Source organism: Nematostella vectensis, chromosome 2, assembly GCF_932526225.1.
Source record: "Nematostella vectensis chromosome 2, jaNemVect1.1, whole genome shotgun sequence".
NCBI classification, from domain to species: domain Eukaryota; kingdom Metazoa; phylum Cnidaria; class Anthozoa; order Actiniaria; family Edwardsiidae; genus Nematostella; species Nematostella vectensis.
In genome coordinates, this window is record NC_064035.1 from 20,036,157 (window position 1) to 20,059,785 (window position 23,629).

The 23,629-nt window shown below is 40.9% G+C and overlaps 3 protein-coding genes across 8 annotated transcripts; 2 read left to right on the plus strand and 1 right to left on the minus strand.

Moving 5' to 3' along the window:
* Positions 1–876: 876 nt before the first annotated feature.
* LOC5508477 (ATP-binding cassette sub-family C member 4) lies at positions 877–15,411 on the minus strand. 5 transcript variants are annotated; one of them, XM_048723726.1, is made up of 16 exons: positions 15,168–15,411; positions 14,868–14,969; positions 14,252–14,324; positions 13,461–13,502; positions 11,784–12,344; positions 11,098–11,477; positions 9,004–10,087; positions 7,441–7,765; positions 6,693–6,965; positions 6,257–6,403; positions 4,775–4,925; positions 4,464–4,600; positions 3,185–3,544; positions 2,526–2,746; positions 2,030–2,176; positions 877–1,445 (listed from the first exon to the last, which is right to left on the minus strand). In XM_048723726.1, the coding sequence occupies exons 5-16, from the start codon at positions 12,327–12,329 to the stop codon at positions 1,236–1,238; spliced, it is 3,981 nt and encodes a 1,326-aa protein (XP_048579683.1). In that variant the 5' UTR covers positions 12,330–12,344; positions 13,461–13,502; positions 14,252–14,324; positions 14,868–14,969; positions 15,168–15,411; the 3' UTR covers positions 877–1,235. The 5 variants fall into 5 exon arrangements, with proteins under 5 accessions (XP_048579683.1, XP_032233129.2, XP_048579682.1 ...); XM_032377238.2 differs by lacking the exon at positions 14,868–14,969; XM_048723725.1 differs by lacking the exon at positions 14,252–14,324.
* A 2,321-nt stretch (positions 15,412–17,732) lies between these two features.
* Positions 17,733–21,529, plus strand: LOC116615565. 2 transcript variants are annotated; one of them, XM_048723747.1, is made up of 6 exons: positions 17,733–18,312; positions 18,886–19,180; positions 19,333–19,573; positions 19,808–20,000; positions 20,146–20,480; positions 20,807–21,529. In XM_048723747.1, exons 4-6 carry the CDS (start codon positions 19,974–19,976, stop codon positions 21,435–21,437), a joined length of 993 nt encoding a protein of 330 aa, XP_048579704.1. In that variant the 5' UTR covers positions 17,733–18,312; positions 18,886–19,180; positions 19,333–19,573; positions 19,808–19,973; the 3' UTR covers positions 21,438–21,529. The 2 variants fall into 2 exon arrangements, with proteins under 2 accessions (XP_048579704.1, XP_048579705.1); XM_048723748.1 differs by lacking the exons at positions 19,333–19,573; positions 19,808–20,000; positions 20,146–20,480; positions 20,807–21,529 and having other exon boundaries at positions 17,733–18,100; positions 18,259–18,312; positions 18,886–19,145.
* On the plus strand, positions 21,516–23,290 carry LOC125560996. Its single transcript, XM_048723743.1, has 2 exons — positions 21,516–21,782; positions 21,962–23,290. The coding sequence occupies exons 1-2, from the start codon at positions 21,516–21,518 to the stop codon at positions 23,174–23,176; spliced, it is 1,482 nt and encodes a 493-aa protein (XP_048579700.1). The 3' UTR covers positions 23,177–23,290.
* The last annotated feature ends 339 nt before the right edge of the window (positions 23,291–23,629 follow it).

Consider the following 23,629-nt stretch of genomic DNA (forward strand, 5'->3'; position numbering starts at 1 on the left):
CTGATTGGAGAGCCTCTGATGGTGGATTTTCTTATAATAAAGAGGTTCATTTGTAAGAAAACCTCAAAATAACCATCCACGATCGAACATTTGTTCCGCCTAGCCTACAATCTATAAAGTAGTCTTAAATCATTCGTTTCTATATTGTAATTTTTGAAAGAGTGACGAGAAATAATAATTTACCTGGTTGTTTTGGGTTGATGCTTATTTGCTAGCATACGTTTTTTTTTTTTTTTTTTGCAGTCATCACATTCGGGATTATGAACTCAATATCATGGACAATGTAAAGATTGCAAAATTTTATCTATTTTTTGTTATCCAACCTACTGAAGTGTTTGATGCAAAACATAAAAACATAGAGCCCTCTCCCTCGCAATTAAAATGCCACATATTTGCTCGTTCTTGGCGTAAAATCCACCTGACTGCTATCTTTACGGCTTATTTTAGATTTGATATCCTTTAGTGGATTTTCGTGTCTTTTTGAAGATTTTTGTTTCTGGTCATTGAGAGAAATCAATCACCATAATTTTCAATGAAAATCACCTGTATTTTGATTCTGTGAACCATATCCTTTTCCTGTTTAAGGAACTAAATATTACTGATAACACTACACTATTTTCCATCAGGCTTTAAACAAAATCCCCAAGGACCACATTCATTACTGCCATTACATCTGGATAAAAGGTCTGGACCTGAATTAAAGGTCAGCTCCTATACATTTCTAATATAAAAGCTGGTCGAGTCCTAATAAATCTAGCTATCTATCACTAAACTACCCTCGTGCCATGGTGTTACTTATAACCAAATATAGTTTTATGGGGAACATCGATGAGAGATCTACGAAGAGACGTAGACAAATATCAAATGTAGGTTGTTTCCCAAGAATGACACTTGTTTTATTCATATATGTATCCTAATTAACATTATGTATCTATTATTTTATTCTTTTTATTCTTTATCATATTGTTGAGCGTCATATTTTTACACCTATTTATCAAGGTGCAGTTCCCCTCATTAATTCGAAGCCGTGATTTGATTGGGTGGTTGAGGTCTAGGCAGACATCTCTTGGTACCATCGTTTAGTCTATCTTGGGGCTGTCGTCATAAGCTTCAAGTAGCGGATCAACCACAGCTTTCATTGTCTTTTTTTGAAGTGTCTTTTGTTCCCCGCCCAGCTGCGGATCGATAAACGCCTCTAACGTGAAGTTTGATCTTGCTGTCGTCTTATCGAACATTCACTGCTTAGACTGGATCCCTCGACAGTCATCTTGGTAGGAGCGGTACATTCGGTTGAAAAGCCCACCTCTGCGCTCCAGTAGCTCAGTTGGCGATCCCGTCTCCACCACCTCCCCCCTGTCTAGCACCACTAGCTGGTCACTGTCCATGATCGTAGAGAGGCGATGCGCAATCGTGATGACTGTGCAGTTACGAAACTCTTCTCTGACCTGAAGTATAAAAAATAACTTATATTAGATAAGGACCTCCAGACGGCTAACAAATGTGTTCGCACTTGGAGTTCAGTTCCAAATAATTTGCAATGGAAATTATTCTACAGCGGCTTAAAGATTTAAAGAGTTTACAGGGCAAACGTCCGCGTCCGAAATTGACTAAGAAAGGTGGAGCTTTCACGTCGTTTTTTGTTGAAAAACGGCTGAAATGAAAACACACACCCACACACATCTTCTATTGAATTCGCAATCCATTTCTTTTGTGTTCTGCCGTCGTCGTCCACGTTGCCGGTCCTAGTTTATAAAGGTTACTATTTTCTTTTTGAGGAACAAAAACACGTCGTGCCCTTTGCTTTTAATGGTCTATTGCCTTACTGTTCTTTTATATATTCTGCGAAATCGTCGGTCGGGAGGGGAGGGGAGGGGGGTATATGATCGCAGTCTGGTACTTAGTACTGGATAACAATATTTGATTACAGTATCTCGGTTGCTTGTTTAAGGCGATGGACATGAATGTGACCAAGTAATGTTAGGGAATGTAAATTGGCGGTCTGATTTTCCCTTTCATGATGTAGACGCACCTTTGCTTGAATGAGCCGGTCGGTCTGGTAATCCACGTTTGCGGTCGCCTCGTCCATGATTATGATAGAACTCTTCTGCAGCAATGCTCGCGCGAGACATATCAATTGACGCTCACCTGCGCTGAAATTACATCCACTCTCGACGACCTGGAAGAAATGGTATTCCATCTTCACCTAATCCACCTTTCCCATTCATTCCAATACACCTCACCCAACTAACCCATCCGCCTTGCTTACTTGAAATCAACTTCACCACACCTCGTCCCATCTTCACCGTATCAACTCCTCATCCCATCCACATTTCACCTCACCCCACCTTATTTAATCATCACCTCAATCTTACCCCATCCTAACATCATCCTCACCTCACCCTAAACTCAACTCACCTGACATAGCTTCACTTCCTTCACTTCCCTCATATCGTATGTCATGTCATGTCATGTCATGTCATATCATATAAGAGCATCCCAACCCCCTCTTCTAGCCCTAACCTTACCTCATAGTACAGCTTTCCAGGAAGACCAGCGACGAGGGCTTTTAAACTGGCGTGCTCTATCGCTTCCCAAAGCTCGTCATCCGTGAACTTTTCAAATGGGTCCAAATTCATCCGCAGGGTTCCGCTGAACAGAACAGGGTCCTGGGATATGACAGATATAGCGGACCTTGCACGCTGCACGTTAATGGAGCCCAAGTCTACGTCATCAACAACTATCGCCCCTGATCCACGTTGAGAAACACAATTAGCGGGACTCTTACCATAAATTATATTTTGGTTTTTTAATCAGATTGTTAATGGGAAGGCTCTTAAGAGGCTGCCATGTCTTCCTTATCCCTTTAGGCCTTTCGACCAGCCTCCTCTTGTAATTAGAGGAGATTTTATCACTTATAAACGTTTTGTTCTCCTGGTTTTCGAGTTTTTTCTACTAAAAAATAAATCCGATCCTAAACTCTGTATTCTGTTGCCTAAAAAGAGTAGTATGGTGGTGGTTTAAAGCGTCTCCTTATGCCTTCGTCCCGTCCTCGCCCTTCCTTCTCGTAATTTTACATCCCAGCTCTAATGACGGTGACTAACAGCATATGACTTTTATAATTTAGTGCAACTAAATCATGTAAAAACACTTAAACCGTAATCACAACAATGCATATTGTCCTTACCCTGCGGCTCCGGCATCCGATAAATGGCTCTCACAAGCGAAGACTTGCCGGCCCCCGTCCTACCGACCACGCCCACCTTCTGTCCGTCCTTGATGTGCACGCTGATCCCCTTGAGCACCTCGTGTCCATCGTCATGGTACTTGAAGGTGACGTCATGCAGCACCATCTCCCCCTCATGGGGCCACCCAGCAGGGGGTAGGGTGGGGTTCCCGTAGCCTGGCTCGGAGGGGAGGTCTGTATAAGCGATGACACGCTCCACGGAGGTCATGTAGTTCTCGACTTCGGAGCATTGGCGCACGCTGACCTGTGAAGTGTCGAATGCCAGTTGTGCCGCGTAGATCAAGGAGAGCGCTGTCACTCCTGGAGACGCAAGCGATAAAAACGATGAATTTTTATCTTTTATGTGAATATTTAGGGAACAGCCGAGGAAGTCTCCATAGAAAATACAGGGTTGATTGTCTTGTCTCTAAAAAATGCGCGCGACACTCCTGTGGGACACACGTTGGGAGGAGGCGATGAGTTATAGAAAAGTAAGAACGGCCCGTTAAACAAGACAGGATTGGTTGTCATTTCTCTAAAAAAAACGTGATGGCTCAGATAGGTCACCTGTACAGGACCCGAAATGATCCCAGGACCCGAAACGATCCCAAGACCCGAAATGATCCCCAAAAGTCCCCCAACTAATCAACAAAAGCCACATCTTGCAACGGTGGTTAAAGGGTTGTTCGAGTGCATTACTCAGTGTGCTTTTTTCATTCCGCCATCTTCTCGGCCAAACCGGCTGCCTAAAATGTGTCGGTAAATATTCGCTTATGTGAACACGGATTTCGTGGTGAAATACACGTTTGGTTGTCAAATAAATATGGATTTTTAGGGATGATGTTTACCGGAAACGAGATTTATATTGTCAGAGTCATGTGTCGGAAATGCAAATGTTTAGAGTGTGATGGAAGGTCAACAGTTTGGTTGTTCTGAGCAAGGCTGTGCTATGTTAATGTTGTATTCCTTTCAGTAGCAATTAAAAGTTGTGTATTTATTTTGGACTCTGTTTATGGGTTTACCGCCGGGGCAAAACCCTTAATTATGCCTTAAGATTTATCACTTTTGATAAGTGATTTCTTCTGCTTTCCCTTTGTCCATTACCGCAATTCCTTGAGGTCGATTTCGGGGACTCCTCGGTATGGTTTCGGGTCCCGGGATCAGTTGGAGAACTTTTGGGGATCATTTCGGGTCTTGGGATCGTTTCGGGTCCTGGGATCATTTCGGGTCCTGTACATACCTGCGCCAGAATGTGTGAGCAGGGCTGAGATCACCACGATCGTCTCGAATATGACGCAAAGCAGGTCCAGCCTGAGTGCTAGCCATCGCACAGTCGCGACGATCAGGAACCACGACTCGTTATGTACATCCTGGTACCTGAGATATGAACAAAATAAATAAGAAAAAAAGAGCATACCATTTTCAGACCATTAACTTTTATACATTAATGGGCTGCTATGGCAGAAATGAAATATCTTCTCCAAACCTCGTGAGTGACAAATACCCCCCCCCCCCATCCCTCTTGCGATACCCCTCTACCCCGCTTCTTACTTATAAAATCGCTTAATGAAGGCTTTCTCCATACGATGACATCTAGTGGTGACCAAGCCTTCAAGGGTGTCCGCGAGGTGCGCAAAGACTGGACTCCGGTTGATGGCTTCTAGCCTTTTGATCTCCCGAGACGTCTTTAGGTAGAATTTACCTGAACCGGAAAAACAAAAGCAAACAAACAAACCTCAATGCCATTCAAACGTTTAAATACAAACCAAACCGTTAATATGTACTAAAATAAAATGATATGCTGCAGAAAGTCAAGATGAAGGGGCTTACAGCGTGCTGACTCAGCTAGCGTGCTGACTTAATGACTGACGTCTAGCGTGTTGACATAATGACTGACGTCTAGCGTGTTGACATAATGACTGACGTCTAGCGTGTTGACATAATGACTGACGTCTAGCGTGTTGACATAATGACTGACGTCTAGCGTGTTGACTTAATGACTGACGTCTAGCGTGTTGACTTAATGACTGACGTCTAGTGTGCTGACTTAATGACTGACGTCTAGCCTGTTGACTTAATGACTGACGTCTAGCGTGTTGACTTAATGACTGGCGTCTAGCGTGTTGACATAATGACTGACGTCTAGCGTTTTGACATAATGACTGACGTCTAGCGTGTTGACTTAATGACTGATGTCTAGCGTGTTGACATAATGACTGACGTCAAGCGTGTTGACCTAATGACTGACGTCTAGCGTATTGACTTAATGACTGATGTCTAGCGTGTTGACATAATGACTGACGTCTAGCGTTTTGACATAATGACTGACGTCTAGCGTGTTGACATAATGACTGACGTCTAGCGTGTTGACTTAATGACTGACATCAAGCATGTTGACTTAATGACTGACGTCTAGCGTGTTGACTTAATGACTGGCGTCTAGCATGTTGACTTAATGTCTGGCGTCTAGTGTGCTGACTTAATGACTGACGTCTAGCCTGTTGACTTAATGACTGACGTCTAGCGTGTTGACTTAATGACTGGCGTCTAGCGTGTTGACATAATGACTGACGTCTAGCGTTTTGACATAATGACTGACGTCTAGCGTGTTGACTTAATGACTGATGTCTAGCGTGTTGACATAATGACTGACGTCAAGCGTGTTGACCTAATGACTGACGTCAAGCGTGTTGACTTAATGACTGATGTCTAGCGTGTTGACATAATGACTGACGTCTAGCGTTTTGACATAATGACTGACGTCTAGCGTGTTGACTTAATGACTGACATCAAGCGTGTTGACTTAATGACTGACGTCTAGCGTGTTGACTTAATGACTGGCGTCTAGCATGTTGACTTAATGTCTGGCGTCTAGCATGTTGACTTAATGACTGGCGTCTAGCATGTTGACTTAATGACTGACGTCTAGCGTGTTGACTTAATGTCTGACGTCTAGCATGTTGACTTAATGTCTGGCGTCTAGCATGTTGACTTAATGTCTGGCGTCTAGCGTGACGACTAATCTGTTCATACCGATGATCACGAAGAGGACTACGATCGGCACGACGGGTATAATGAGCCAGGGGTTGAGCACCGATGGAAGGAGGACGGCCCCCACAGAGAACAAAATGAGCTGAAGTGCGTCTAGAAGAACATCGGGGAGAAGTTCATCCATACAGCCTGTGTACAATACGAGAAAGATATTCTGATATTAGGCCTGCATTCATGCAACGGCACAAGACGACATAGCCCAGTATTTATGCAACCTGAGTACGACACAAGACGGATATCAGCCCCTACATTCACGCAATATGTGTACAAAGACATACGCTTGAAGTGTCCAATTATTGGGTGGAATTCCCATTTTCTGGGCTTCTCAAAAGTCATGATCATATAATGAAAAGTAAGTGAACATAATGCTTTTGCTCCTATGGCTTTACCAAAAGTAGCAAACAGTACACAGGCTTACCAATGTCTTTGGAGAATCTGTTCATAATACGTCCTGCAGGATTGGTATCGAAAAACAACACAGGCGCCTTCAGCACTGACTCCACCATCTCGTTATGGAGTCGCTGAGAAGAGTTCAACACGGACGAGAAAAATAACGAGGCCCGAATGACTGACAGCAATAAAGCCACGCCCACCAGGCCCCCGTAGATGTAAAAGTTGAGAGGAAGCTTGCGTTGCTCTGAAGGCATTTGAGTCATGAGTAGTAGCCAAACATCTGGGAGGATTAGTACAGCTAGAAGAAAAAACAAAGACTTGACACATGACACAGGAGTAGCCAACCAAACATCGGGGAGGATTAACACAACTAGAAGGGAAAAAAAACATAAAACTTTGACTTGGAACAGAGAAAGACAAAAGCGTAGACAGCAATACATCGAGAGTAGCTTTCCCTTCTGCGCAGAGCTTATGTGTCACTCGTTTCCTTTGCTTCGAGGTGGAACAAAGAACGAGCGGCGGCACAGAAAGCTCTGCGCAGTATGGTGGGAGTAGCTAGGAGAATTAAAATAACAAATGTCAGAGAGAGGCAAATTTCTTTTGTCAAACAGAAGAAAATAACCTTTCTTTCTTCAAACATTACGGGCTACGATTATTCATTGATTCTCCAGTGTTTTTTTTTTTTCGATTTCGATGGCAACAAACAGGTGTATAATCTAGACTCTCCAAAACGTCTTCGAAGGACTGATTTTCGTTATTACCCTTCCACGTACCTTGAACGAAGACGAACATCATGGCAAGCATGGTCAACACAATTGGCGAGACTCCAGCGGTGAGGTACCTCCAGTACAGCTCGTAAGAGATAGACCCAGTATGCCTCTCCTCATCCGCCTGCTCAAGACCACGAAATGGACCTTCCTTCCATACCTCGACCTCTAGGGAGCGGTCCCTCAGAAGAGGGCGTGGCACGACGGGGGCCTCCCCGTGTTCCTCTAGGAAGGAGATTTCCTCGCTAGATTGAGATATTTCAGCATAGCTGCCTTCTCTTGTTATACCCCCGTCTTTCATTAACAAAATGTGATCTGCGTTTTGTAGATACTGAAGGAGAGAGATTCATTTCAGTTGGCGATAGTATAAACATTTTTAATTATCCAGACTCTGAAGAATTCAAAAGCTTATGGATGGCTCGGAAACAAGGAAAGAGATTTAAGGTAAGGTTGAAGGAATGGTTAAGGCATGAGGCTGATGATGGTAAGCGTAAAGGTAAGCGTAGTCTGGGCAAAAGGTTTGCAGGTGACAGAAAGGTTGGGTTTGGAGTAAGGGTAGACTAGGAATTTGGCATAAAGATGCTACAGTGTTTACACAATATTAGAATAAAAAAAGTAGAAATATGGTTGAAAGTTAGGGTAAAGGTTGCTACTTAAGTTTAGGGAAGTCAAGATTTGCCGAGAAATAATATAAGCGCAGACTGGATTTGGGGTTTGAAGGTAAGGGTAACGGTAGGCATAAGTTAAAGGTGAAGGTAAGGGTAACGGTAGGCATAAGTTTAAGGTGAAGGTAAGGGTAACGGTAGGTATAAGTTTAAGGTGAAGGTAAGGGTAACGGTAGGCATAAGTTTAAGGCGAAGGTAAGGGTAACGGTAGGCATAAGTTTAAGGCGAAGGTAAGGGTAACGGTAGGCATAAGTTAAAGGTAAAGGTAAGGGTAACGTTAGGCATAAGTTTAAGGCGAAGGTAAGGGTAACGGTAGGCATAAGTTTAAGGTGAAGGTAAGGGTTACGGTAGGCATAAGTTAAAGGTGAAGGCAAGGGCAACGGTAGGCATAAGTTAAAGGTGAAGGTAAGGGTAACGGTAGGCATAAGTTTAAGGCGAAGGTAAGGGTAACGGTAGGCATAAGTTTAAGGTGAAGGTAAGGGTAACGGTAGGCATAAGTTTAAGGCGAAGGTAAGGGTAACGGTAAGCATAAGTTTAAGGTGAAGGTAAGAATAACGGTAGGTATAAGTTAAACAAGCACAGGTGATGAGCTGGGTAAATATAACAGCAAGATAATGGCTAGTAGTAAGGTCGAGTTAAAGATTGGTTAAACACTGATTAGGGTAGCCCTTCGTCGGAGCAAAAATGGACAAAGAGCTAACGCTCAAAACTTCAGCGCAACTACTCTGTTTCACAGAGGCATTCAACATTTATAGGGTAACTTGCTGAAGGTTGTAGAATGGGTAAGATGTGAAGGTAAGCATTTGAAAAATATGGGTAAAACTGTTGGTAAGAGCTAGATGACATATGTCGAAAAGTTTAAGAATTTGTTCACAAAGCAATCGCACCTAGCAGTACGTCTCACCTGTAACTGATGGGTCACTAAAATTCGCGTTTTCTTGGACAAGATCCCCTGAATGCAACGCTCAAACAAGTGCCGGCCGACTTTACTGTCCACAGTTCCTAGCGGGTCATCCAGCAAATAGATGTCAGCATCCGCATAGACAGCACGAGCCAATGCGACCCGCGTCCTCTGGCCACCGCTCAACATCGTCCCTCTCTCGCCAATAACAGTCGCGTCTCGGTCGGGAAAGCTGTTGATGTCTTTGCGCAGATCACAAGCAAGCAAAGTCGCGTCATAGAGCCGAGGATCGTATCGCTTACCAAAGAGAATATTACTACGAACTGTGCCGGAGAATACCCATGGGCACTGCGACACGTGTGCAAGTTTACCCCCTCTCAAGACTTTTCCTGAAGAGATCGGAATCTCACCCAGAATCACCGACAGCAACGTGGACTTGCCACACCCAACAGGTCCCGTCACTAGGACCAGTTCTCCCGGGAAGGCCATGCAGGAGAGGCTCCTAAGCGCCGGTGGGCTAACGTCGCCATTCCAATAACACGTGATGTTGCTGAGGGACAGCTGGCCGTGAGGCAGTTGCGAGCTCGTGGAGCTGCTGGAGTGGCGATGTGAGCGGCTGCAAGGCTTAGGTAACGATTCCTTGACTTCAGAATCGGAATCGGTGGATAAGAGCTTCTCCGATGAGGAACTGGACACCACGTTGTCTATCTCCCTGAAAACCTGGTCCTCCTTGCTATCTTGTCTCTGTGGTGTCTCTGGTTCTTCACTCGTCGTCTCGAGTAGCAGCTGGCTTGGAGTTTCTTTCAGCCTCACGAGCTCTTCGAGCTCCAGGAAGGTTTGGATTCTCTCGACTGAGGATATAAATTCGCCCACGCTAAAGGCTCCTTTGGCGATGTTCTCGCACACGGAGACCCTGATAGTGCTGAGAAGAGCTACCACAACGAACACATTGTATGTGGTGAGCTCTGTTCCAGTACCGGCGAGGGTGACCAAAGAAATGAGGCTTGCGATGGCCGTCGAAGAGAACTGCAAGCTTGGGAACGTCGCGAGAATAGCGCTACGTAGACGCAGAACCCCGATTTCTTTCCTATTGAATGAAGAAAACATAGGAACCAGTTAGAAACCGTTCGTAAATGTAGCATGGTAAGATTCTTCATGACATTTGATGCATATTTAGATGTCATGTTACCAGAAGCTAATGTTAGACGCCGACAATCTATGATACGATTGCGTGTCTTGGCACACAAACGAGCAATTGAAACAGCAGGCTAAACATATTTACCTTATGATATAAGGGTTGTGAAAAATGTAATAAAAATAAGGTTGGGGATGAGTACCATACCTTAATGGAATGCAATCATGTCAATGACATTCGACGTGTATTTCTTAATGATCTATTTGTAATCAAAAACTCTTTAAAAGCCCAAAAGACCTTTTCTTGTGTATTATAAGCTTAACAGATGACTCCATTACGAGTCTAGTTCTGAAATATGTAATTAAATATTATGTATATATCGAGGATAGGCATACAAGCCTACTTTGTATATTATCCTATTATACCTGTATTGGTATTTATTGGAATGAAGTTATTATTATTTGAGAGTCTAGATAGTCACGTAAGAAGTGCCTCGGCAAGTCACATGAGAATAACATCGGTTAGTCACGTGAGAAGAACCTCGATAAATCACGTGATGTGCTCTTTCGTTCCTCGAAACACTCATCAAAATAAACACGAACAGCACAGTTTATGCACATACGCCTGACTCCTATTAAAATAACCAGCACTAGCAGATGGTCCTGTAATGGAATCATAGTTGGCCTAGTATGTTAGCGCTTCAGTGCCCTTACATCTGCGGAAACAAGTCTTATTCACCGTCGAGGCGTGGCTAGCTTTAATTTCAGTGTCTTTTGGCCCCGGATTTGACTTGTTCAACGTATGTGGGCTTACTAGAAACTTGGGTTTCTCAGTCCCAAAATGGACCATTTTGAATACGCATTTTAGCGCTTAGAACGTAGTTGATATAAACGCTGATATAAAGACTATTTTTCCCCAGTGCAAATTCGCCAGATATTGATAAGGTCCATTTAAGGACATACCTTCGTACTCCCTGCACCATATCCCTGAAGGGCCACTCCCAAGCATACATCTTAACGGCCCTAATCCCAGTGACTATAGAAGCCATTAGGCCCAGTCTCCTGTCGGTAATCTTTGCCATGCGCAGCCTCAGCGAAGCGCAAGCTCCTCCCATTATCGAGTAATAGAACACGAGTAGGAGCATAAACAGGGCGCCTGAGAGAGACCTCCACCCAATAAGGTACCACATGAAGCCAATCACTGCTGCGACTTCCGGTACGCCCAGCGCCAGGTAGCCCACCAAGAAGCAGACCTTGTCGAACCTCTGAACGTCACCGGAAACCAAATCCAGAACATAACCGGAAGTGACTTTGGATAGCGTAGTTTGACTAAGACGCAAGACCTGTCGAGGAAATGTGCACATCTCATTTGTTACATCAACTACTTCTGGCGAGTTTTTTTGGGAAAACGCCATTTATTCGATATATTTTGTGTGTTGTTTGTCCATATTACAAACATAATTCAACATACCTTTATACCTGCGTGACATACTCACGTGACATTCTTACGTGACATACACACCTACATCAAATATGGAAGTTCTAGTATCGAGAGGTTTCACTGTATCAGATCAGATCTTAATATACAAACAATACTAAGGTGTGATTGAGTGATTTTAATTTAAGAATAGAAAGTCTTGGATGTTTACCTTTTTGAAGATAAGGCCCACTGTAGCAGCTCTCCATCGCATGGCGGTCAGTAGATTCCTGTCGGCAAACTGCTGTAGCACAAGACACCTTACAAGCGCGCTTAGACAAATCCCTAGCGCGTACAAGTACGACCAGTCCGAGTTCTTATTCCCGTACTCATTCAACAACTGCGAGAGCAGCATGCTAAGAAACACGGGCTGAAGCACGTTACACAGGGCCCCCATTAGGCCCGCGCAGATAGTGAACACGTAAAAGTACCCAGGGAACATTCTGATCAGAGCCTTGAGAAGACGCGTGCGTTTGTTTCCGGGCGAAACACGCGTTTGGTCCCATGCCTGCTCGAGCTTGACTGTCAGAGCCTCTGTCTGGTCCTCGTCGAGGAGTGGGTACTGGTCATGGTTCTCTAGCGGTCGCTCGTTGCCGATGCGGAATATGTCGTTCATCCACCAGTACGTCAGGCGGGATAACAAACTGGCTGTGCCCTTAGGGTTCTCACGTGACTGGTTACTATGGTTACGAAGCTTTTCGTATTTTGCGCGAACCATTGTGGAAAGGTATTGCTGCAAACAAGAGATGTTCGTAACAGATGTTGAAAAGTGTGGAAACAGGGATTTTTTTTGTTTTTATTAATTTTGCCACCAAAATGAAAACCGAATAAACCGACTCCTGGCTCGTGAGTCATTGTTGTCGATTTTTTCTAATATTGAGAGCGTCCCCTCATTTCCAAATCAACTCAGATAACACTTTTACCTTGAAACGATCTTCGGGTGTCAGACAAATAAAGTAACTCGTGAATTTATTTCACAAAATTTACCAACAAGTACTTTCTCCGGAATGTAATTATAACTTTTTTTAAGATTTCAGGACAAGTTACCCAATTTACTTGAATGGCTTTCATTAAACAAAGTGCGCGCACCATTAACAAGTGCACAAAGAAAATTAGAGTGTACTAAATTGTGAATTGCTAAAGTGTGTTTTCACGACTTTGTGAGCGATTTAAAGAAAATTGATCAAATTACTTTAGGATCTTTACCAACATTTCCCACATAAAAACTGAGACTGAAATTCGATTATATATAAGGCACTTCTTTTTTTAAGGAAGACTGCAATCGTATTCAATTTCTCTCCTAGCTAGAATCTGGAAGACGGGATATTTCTACTTTATTATATTATTTTGTTCTCTTGCACAAGTTGCATTATCTACGACCATTGACAATCGTTGACACAGTGTCAGCGGTCCGTATGACGAGCAAATTATCACTTCTGACATGCAAATACTCGAGGGAATTCTTTTGTTACAATGGCATTACTAGTAGTTTAGGAGACTCAAGTTAATATTCCGAGACCTGGATGACGTGATTATAAAAAAAAATACAAACTCAAAAAGTCAGAGAGAACCCCGCATGTAAATGCTACGGGAACGCTAAGATCCAACTGATATTTTAATTAAGGTACCGGAAAGAAAATGAGAAAGACAGTTAACAATCAAGCTTAACCTTAAAGCCAGCTAGGGATTAAATAAAAAAAAGCTTAAGACCTCAGTTATAATTAAAAAATATACATTTTTATTAAAAAAAACATACATACCAAAAACATGTTACAGAAAAAAGACGAAAGAAGTTGAAAAATGGCTTGCATAACTTGATGACTAAGAAATCAATACCTCCATAACCTACCTTAGTTTCCTTTCCTTGCTAGTTTAAGGTCCAGAAAAAATGCTGCAAAAGTATTGAAAAAAAGCACATTGGAATTGCTGAAATGGTGGTGCCTGCTAGAGCGCGGCAGTAATACTTAACTCATAATCACAACTTGTCGCTTGGCCTCTATATTACTCTTTAAGGAGCGAGTCACACATTCACACTTTTCTCATTTAACTGGTGATAACTTGACAAGTTTTGTTAAAAGAACCACCGAACCGATTGTTCAACCTCTCCCAGTCCATTTAAAAGGATTTTGAATGGCTCAAAAGACAAAATTTAATTTTACTTGGAAATAGCATAAGATCATTTTCCAAAATGAAAGGTGGCCGAGTTATTACTTTTCAGATAAGTACTTTGGGTAATTGTTATGAAAGTCGGGTTTTCGCAAGAAAAGGATCATAAAGTTTTTATTTGGTAAACAAGAGCAAACATCAATAGGGATTTTTTATCAGTTTGTTCATTTTCGCAATTACATATTTTAAATTTTGAATAAATATAGAGATTTCTTCGTAGCTAGGACTATAAAGAATTGAGGTGTTATAATACATTATATTTCGGTGTATAGCCATTCACGCATTTACAACAATTAAGCAGAAAATAAAAATATTCGCCTTACAATGAATTCTTGTCTTTTAGAAAAATGTGTTCAGCAAGCCTAGCCCTGTTACCAATGGCACCTTCCATTATGGCTAAAGTCAAATAAATTAAATGGCAAATTCTCATCTCACATACAACTTTGACGTTAGCTTTTAGTCATTAAAACTCACCCATAAATATAGGACGAGGCCTTTAATAGACGAAAGATGCAAATTTCAACAGCAGATCGCAGACGGGATTCAACTGGAAATCAATTTAGGTGTAACATCGCTGTTCAAAATATCGTCAGGAATGTGTACTCGGCTCCCGTAAAAAGTTAAACTATAATGAAGCAAGTTTGCGATAAAACAAAATTAGCCGTGTTTTCTTTTTCGTGTTTTGTTCATATTTTTTCTTCCGGAATACCAACTGTGCGGGGGAATGTTTCTTCAAAGTGAATTTGTTTGGATTCATCAACCTTCCATCACACGCAAGCCAGTCACAGCTTAGGAACTTTTCCCAAAAACTCAAGAAACACAGATACTTTGACTTTTAAGGAACACAAGAAAATATGGTCTTGACAAACTTTACAACGGCCGTGAAATAAGCCTTTCAATGGAATAGTAATTGTCTAATAATTATTTTTTTAACTGGGAAAGTAAAAATGGAGATCCAGTAGAGAAAGACCCCCTATTGTCACAAGAAATGAGATATGAGGAGTCACAAAGTTGCGGCCAACGTAGTTTTACATTTACATGAATAAAAATATAAACTTAACGAGTTTAAAAACAAAATAACACAACTCACCGAGACGTGATGTAAACTAAAACACTGGAAAATTATCAACGATTTATCACTATTGTTGGCTCATCTCCATCACGATGTTTCCAAGCGAATTTTACATCCACCCTGGGGAGCGGGAATATCTTCACAATAGCATTTCTAGTTCGTTAACCAAAACGAGAGGCAAAACAGCAGAAGAAAAAGAAATGAAAAAATCTAAACAATCTGTGTTAATTGAGATGATACATCTAACGTATAACAACACGGTATGACAAACCACGCTATAACAACATTCTAGAGAAGAAAATCGAAAAAAAATCTTACCTAAGAAGGATGACTTATCTTTGTTAAAGACCCTGTCTGATATCATGGAGTCTTCTAGAGCAATCCCCACTCTTTTATGGCTGTGAGAATCACTAATCGGTACTCTGCAAAGATGGGGACGGGTGAAGAGGGTGCTAATGGAATAATTGTGCTCGCTCACTGGCTGCCAAAAGCTCATTGGCGCTTGCAGATGTGCCGAGAGGAATGCAATTTACGGGTTATTAGTGTTTAAATCAAGAAGCGCTTGGGACGGAACCATAGAAAAAAACACCTGGGTAAGGAAGACGATGTTCTTTAATCACTACCAAATAGAATAGCGAATACTATGGAAGTTGTTTATGAACTGATTGGAAGTATGTCTCATGTAAGTGGATAAAAAAAATCGGACTTCGGATCCTGAAGCGTGGATCCCAGAGAGGTGAGACCGCGTACCGAAACGTTGAACCGGGATCCCAAGTGAAAGCGGTTCCTGGATACCAGGGATTTAATAGAATTGACCTACCTTGAACTTGTTGATGGCTGTATGTCGTCATTCTTACAGAATTTGACTATCTGTCTGGTCATTAACAATACTCAATGGCGAAAAGCTTAACTGGGCACCAAATACTTGAACAATAGTTGTTGTCGCTTACGGGAGATTAATACAAGGCTGAAAGCTATCGTGACAATAAGGATTTTATTTGTTTGGTTTATTGCATGGTTTATTGAAAACTATAAATGTAAACAAAACAAACTTGTAATAGTTGACTCGTGAATATATGTACATGCTCGAAGATCCAGCGTACATTGCGGGCGCTCCCAAAGGTCATCCCCGCGTACTTTGCGGGACATTGAGCGCCCGCAAAGTACGCTGGATCTTCGAGTATGATATATGTACGATTGTTATGGAACCATGCTTTTTCGGTCTGAATCGGGTATTCGTGCCAAGACGCAGGGGCAGACAGGAAACAGATTCCAACCCCCCATCTATTTTAATTTTTTTACAGCCCTTCAAGGTAAACACCGCTGTACCTAGTATCAGCGGTATCCAAATTTTCTAACAGTGCTTTGCGGTCAAAACTCTATTTAGTCTTGTTTGCTTTGTCTATGTGAGAAAATAAAGTTTAATAAATTAATCACCATATCTCTCTAAATGCTGTGTTTTCTGAAACCAAATTGATTTCAAAGTTGTTTACATCCGGGTCTGTCTCTGTGGGAAAGGCGTGTTGACTGGCCGTCTCTTCGTGGATGTCAACCTCGTCCCCACGGTCTCCTGGGTATTTTTCAATATGGTGTCCAGCTGAAAATTACCAAGAAGACCCTGGGGACGATCTTGCGTGGATGTTTGAGTGGATATCCAGAATGCTTCGCAATCTGTAATGGCATGAGATGGTTAAATTTTGCATTCGTGTTGTTCGATGTTGTCTCAATATAATATTCAATGTTATTTCAATGCATTTTGCATTCGTGTTCTTAAAAATGATCAACTTGATTTCTAGCTACCAAAAAAACGTCGCGTTTTTTAATAGATCAGCAGAATCATATATGCTCAAAAACTACGTTCTTGAAACCGTCAATAATTTAATTTGAAGCAAAAAATAAAATCCAAAGAAAATCAACCGTTTTTAGTCGAACACAGTGTCTACTGTCCTTAAACCTCAGCCTAGTCCCAGGCGTTCTTACCGGGTTTCCTGTGCTCAGAGATAAACCGTGAGGTAGCCTACACAAAATGGTCTGATAAAAGCCTTTATACAATCACCTGATTTGTTAAAGCTAAGGGCAAAGACAAGGGCAACTTGGGATATACTGGAGTGATTTCTAAGGGTAAATTTAGTGGCAACAATGAAAATAAAATACAAATTCAGTGATTAGTTGATGCTAGCCTCATGAAGTGCATCATGCATTGATCACCCTTGCATACCCAGGTGTTGGTTGAGTGGGTGTAGTATTTTGGGAAAACGAACTCCACATGGAGAAAGAAGACCACTCGATGAGTCAGCAAACTACAAGAACTTTATTGGCAAAGCATCATGGGTATTAATACATTACAGTGGGCACCCCTAGCTATGTGCCAGACTTGAGAACAATCATAAGCTCAAACATTGGTTTATATCAAAAGCAAAATGGTTCAAATTTCCAGATCAAGAACTTGGACTATTTGTGTACCCTTCAGAAGACTTATCCAAACTTTTTGAGTAAAAAATATCAAATAGTTTTATTTTTTTCAGACCAAAGGTTGTTCCCTTTGAAAGAAGCTGGACTGCCATTTAAAAGGCTTCAAGTACTAACGCTTCATTGCTAAAACAACACCCGGATAAGATTATCAACTAGCTATTGAGGACAAACTGAGCATTCCGAAAAACAATTACAGTTAAAAACAAAACAACAAAAGCTGCAGTGTTTCTATTTATCATCGCCAACAAACAAAAAGTTTAAGTATAAAATCTGAAACTAAATTTGACAATGAAACAGCTAAAATAAGTCATTACCAAGAGTGTCAGTTCGTTCTGAACACCGCTGACACCGCTGCAGAACGTAGTGCGGCACGCGCAGCCTCTTATTTCCAGCGGGGGAATTGCCGGGCGCCCGCCCCTGCACAACACTGTATGATGAGTTGCAAAACTAGAAACGGGAAAGGATGCATTGGTCGACTTTACCAGCTTTCCGAGGAGCTTAGTCGTGTCGCTAAGTTGCCGGTAGGTTCGCATGTTTGCCGGCGACATTGGGATACGTTACGAAGAAGCAACTTGCGCTGCTCATGTCCCATGCACGATAAACAACTGCCCTCACGTCTGAACAAGCAACCTATTCCAAGTCGTTTTTATCCGGTATTTGACGAGATTGGGCTAACAGTGGCAGGATACCAGCCTGGTACTCGGTGGTGTTACCGGTGCAAGTTGCTCGCCTATAAGAAATTTGAAAGCCGTCCTCAAACAAGTAGAAAACCAGTCGAGGTAAGTGTATATTTTTATTCGGGAAAACAACCACTCCTCTGCAGTGCCTCTTCGCTGTAAATTGCTATGTATTTCTTCCTGTATTTTCAATCTGTTTAACAAAATATAAAAACGAGTACATAGAAAAGGCTTGAACATTCTTTCGTTCTTTTTATTAGGAAAAAGCAAATAGTAGTACATCCGCCATCGGCACAGAACAACAACTACAAAAGGTTTGTTTATTTGTACATTCTGAAGAAGCACACAAATTATCTATAAAATTCAGTTAGCCTTTCTTTTTGTTTTTGTGGGAAAAAAATACTTTATCAATTATTGAGAAGTAGTAGTGCAAACAATATTTTTGCATTTGATGAAAAAGAAATATTTTTTTTTACAATTTGTAAAAATTCTGACAAATAAGCTTTTTGACAAGTTTTTTTCCACCAAGCCAATTCATATAAAATTATTAATTTTCTATGAGAGAATGAAAGGAATTCCTTAATTTAGATTATGTGGAAATGAATAAAACAAGAAACATTTTATTATTGAGGAGCTAGGGTGGGCTGGGATATTTAAGGCAATTTTTCAGAAATATCTTTGGACCCTCCCCTAATATCTAATAGAAACCTTTGACTCCCCCTTAACAATAATTTAGAAAACAGGTATGACCCCTCCCCATTTGACCCACCCACAACAGAAAACCTGCACCCCAAAAGATGATACATTTTGCTAATCATTGTTATTTATTTTAGATAGTTTGTTTATTCTTATTTTGTTTTCCATTTTGACTGTTTTGTAAATTTCAGATATTTCAGTTTACGGGATCCCCTATTCTACACCTCCATGAAATTTTGCAAGATATATCTATGTCAGCACCTACCATATCCCAACTGGATCAAACAAAGGAACAATTTTGAAGGCTGTTTTCAAGACTTAAAGCTCTAGCAGACATATGTGATATTCATCTCCTGGAAACATGGAAAGAGCTGCAAACTCCCCTAGGTACCATCAAAATTGCCCCAAATGGCAACGTGTTAATGGATAGTCAAGTATGGGACCAAATAAAGACAACAATCAAAAAAATTGACGAATTGGATGAAGGTACAGCTGTATGATCAAATATATCTGCATGCTCTAATATTTATAATAGCTTTATCGATCAGCAATGATGTGGCTGATCAGTGTTCAACCCCAGTGATGGATCAAGCCCAACTAAAACTGTGAATAATTTATTCAATAATTGCTATCAACAGGTAATTCACTGGGCCAACTAGTGCAACAATTTCAGATGGCTCTATACCATCATGCCCTCAGTAGTGAAGCTCCATTATATGAGCCAGCAGCAATGAAAGCATTCACACAAAAACACTCTCCAGGTCTGTTTGAAATGCTTTTAAGTTAAAAAACAAGGGAGGACTCCAGACTCTCAGAATAACATCAAGCTGTACAGGAGCAAAGAACTGTTGTTCTCCTTCACACACTGGCATATTTCAGGTAACCTAAATGCTCCATTAAGACCCACCTCCCTAACCTCCAATTACTTTCCTTTCTAAAAACCCTCTAGAGGCTAAATTTTGTAATAAGCTCCCCCTTTCTATCTGCTCCAATTTCATAATTGGGCCTAGGTATGTTCAATATCATGCTTTATACTATAATTCAATGTATACAAGCTGCACCAGAAAACTAGTGTTTTGTTGTTTTTTAAATGACACAAATTTATTTTACCAGGTCTCAGAAAACTTCCACCCTACAAAAGGATGAAGGGCTATTCCTACAACATCATGGTGCTTCTAGGACAGCAATAAATTCAGGAAGGATACTTCATTTCAGTACAAGTCCTAGAAATATTGATTCTCACAAGAAAACACTAATAACAAAATATCCAGACATACTGATGAGAAAGGTTATCCTGGCAACAGAGGTGAGATTAGTGTGTTACAAATTTTTATTTTAGTAAATAGTGAATAAGAGAATAATAAAAACAATACTTGAGAATAAGCAAGAACCATTTCAATTTAAACAAGCCAGTGGGATAACTGATGCTTAACTTTCTTTAAAATTTTCAGAAAGGATTCCTAATTGTACAACTGTTGGATGACTTCCATAATATTTTGACTGTTAGACTACCAACAAATCTGAAGCTATCATTAGCTACGCACATGGCTAGTGGCCTACTGGACATCCATCCTTCAATTCCTGCTGTTCCTATCCCTACAAGAGATACAAGACACAGCCGAGTGATTGTGAAGATAGGGAATGAAAATAAAATTTGCAGAGGAGGAATTGTTCTAGACTACATAAAAGAGTTGTTTCGAAGACCAGTGTTATCAAGAATGTACTTGGAAACAAATCACCAATGCATTTCATCAAAATACATCCAACAACAACTAAAGGAATTGAGGTATTCTATGGATTTGAATGTAGTTATTTACAGGTCAGCAATCCATACAAGAAAAATACTGTTTTCTCTTCTTAAAAAATGTTTTAATATTGACACTTCCTAAATATTTTTCCAGGCACAATACTTTATTCCCCTATATGGACCTCCCACCCAATAAATATGTACCTCTTACATTAGTTTGTGAAAGCCATATACATAATGATTAATATCAATTTTACTTTTGTTTAGTGACTGCTATTACAAAAAAAGGAGTAGAGTAAAATAAAAAAAAGCAAATATGGAACATTAAATTTGCCAAATTATCATTTTTTTTTCTTTTTTTGTAGGGTCTATTCTGGGTTGTCGCACGATGAGCTCTGTACCCTTGAGTCTACTAATTTAATAGATGAGTTTGAGCAATCTTTGAAAAGTATGGAGGACTATAAATCAGCCATTGATCACATATTCCTGTGCTGTCCACAACTGGAACATTACTTGAAAAAATTTGTAGTACCAGCACCCGGGGACTGGCCAACTTGGTTTTATCAAAAGAAACTCATTGCTCAAGAAGTCAATGCAGATGCCAGTTTCCTATCAGTCATCCCAGAGCAGGGCCCATTTCATGTTTTCCTGAATCTACAAGAAGATGTTGTAACAATTTATGACTTCTTATTTAAAAAAGTTTACAAAGAGACATTTGGATCTGACTTACCCAACAAGCCAAAGCCTTTTCGCGTCAGCCTGGTAATAACTGCTGTTTTTCTGGCATGGGGCAAATTACGTGATAAAGTTCTCCTAAAATTCAAGCTCTGCAAGTACATAGAGTATGCTTCCATTCTGTTTCTTTTAGATGAGGTGGTTCCCATATCATTCTTCCACTATCCTGTTACATTCAGGTCTGGAGACATGGAATCATATATAACAATGATGTTAAAGTTATCTCTACTGTTTATAATCTGGAAAAAGGCATCATTATGACAGATCAACACTCTTGATGCTTAGTGACTTTTCTTTTCACAAACAACATTTTTCACAGTACCATGAACTTAAAAAGAAATGGATGGCTCTAATAACAGAAAAGTTGAAATCTGGCATAGTGTGCTACGCAGCTTCATTTCAAATTATGACAGTGCTAGTCAAATTAGGGACAAAGCCCTGTCATTTGCTGCATCAAAGACAGAACAGCTCTTTCATAACTATTTAACAACACCATACAGTAGAGGTTATTCTGAAAATGACCTAAGTTTGGTGACTGGTACAGCTGCTGATGCATTACTGAAAATCATCAAGCAAGTTGGGCAAAATCTGGGAAAAGCAAAGCAGGTATAGTAGACATCCATCCATCCATAAGTAGTTTTTTATTACCTTGGTGCAGTGCAGTGCCTGAACAATGTTTTTTTATGCAGGGAAGTAATAATAATGATTAGTCGAGCACTTGATCATAGCCTCAACTTATTTTCTTTTTCATGACTAACAATTGTGTCTATTTTTTTACATTTAAGGTTCCACAAGAAACAAATGCAAGAGGGCAGCCTAAAGGAGACATGAAATTTTTTCTTCCTACCTTTGACACCACCATTACTTCAAAAGCAATGCCCCTTGGCTACTCATTTGTAAAAGAAGACCCTTCCACAATACCTGATCCTAAATTAATCTGTGACTACAAAAACTGCACGCAATTATCAACAACCAATGTCAATCGCCTTAACTGTTTTCACACATTTCACAATTTTTGTTTAGAAGAAGCTGGAGACCAGTGTCCAATCTGTTCCCCTCACCTTGCTGAAAAAATTGCAGAAATCTGTTCAACATTTAATGAAAGCTTGTTGAAACCAACAGCAAAATCTACTAGAATCCCACAAAGCAATCAAGAACCTGGTAGTAATGATGAGAATGACAGCATTAATGTCAAAAGAAATTGTGACCCTGAATACTATGACTCTGCACAATGGGAATCCCACATTGACAGCGAGTTAAATTCATTTGTTGTTGCACAACCACAACTGAGACACAATGTTCCTAATCACCAGGCTGCACCTTCACAGGCAATTAACATCCAAGTTACCACTCATCCAGTTGGTTCATCTACATTTTGGTTCTTTCCTCCTTACATATCTCAGTCAACTCTACTTGGAAGAAATGGATCTAATGCATTTACTTTTATCTCACTAATTTTGGCCCATTCATATATCACTTCTGCAAACCGAACCAGTATACAGCTCAGCCGTGGTCCTCCCATAAACCCTCATTGGCTTTCAATGATGTTATCTGCAATTGTTCGTGGCAACAGCATATATGACACTGTGACGAATGGTTGCGGGTCTCCATTCTTTAGTGTTGTTAAGGCAAAACCACATCTAGATTCAGTAATTGGGACTGTTTCTCTTGAAGACACCCTCGATCTGTTAATTACATCAGGTAATCCACAGGTTTTACAAAGTTCACTTGCATTTTATCTGCAAAGGCTTGATCGCGAACAGAACCTAGCAGCAATAGTCATAGCTAATGGAATGACAATATCTCTCGTCGGACGCGATTCAAAGATCTATGTTCTAGATAGCCATCTACACTATGCACACGGTCATAACTTTGGAGCGATGATCGGAATGAGTCCCAAGGCTGACTTGGAAGATTTCCTCAGGAATATAAAGAAACTAATCTCGCCCAAATTTGATGTTTGCTCCCTGACATTTGTCTCGTTTTCACGGCAGCAGTAGAACTTTTGAGTTTCGCGTGCCAGCAAATCCCACAAACGCCGTCAAACTTGAGGATTTTACCCTCGATCCAGCAAAAAATCTTCCTGGAACCTTAACACGAGTACATTTTCTTGGTGTATGTGTAATTTTTTGCTCCCGTTGAGTCCATTTTGAGCCAAACGTTTGTGTTTATTGTAACAGCTTTGGGAAACTCGTGTTTCGTCCGCCATTTTGAATGACTCTTGTCTCGCGCATGCGCAGTCGTTCTGCCGCGGTTTCGTGACGTCGTAACTCTTACCATCCACAGGAAACCCGATAAGAGCGCCTGGGACTAGGCTGCTTAAATCTCTCATGTTGTATTTGCCATCGATCCGAGCATTTACTTTACTTTGCTAGTATATTTTACTCTATCAAATTTTAAGATGCCCCCTATTTCATTTCTAGTACACAGTAAACATCAATGGAAAAGGTGGG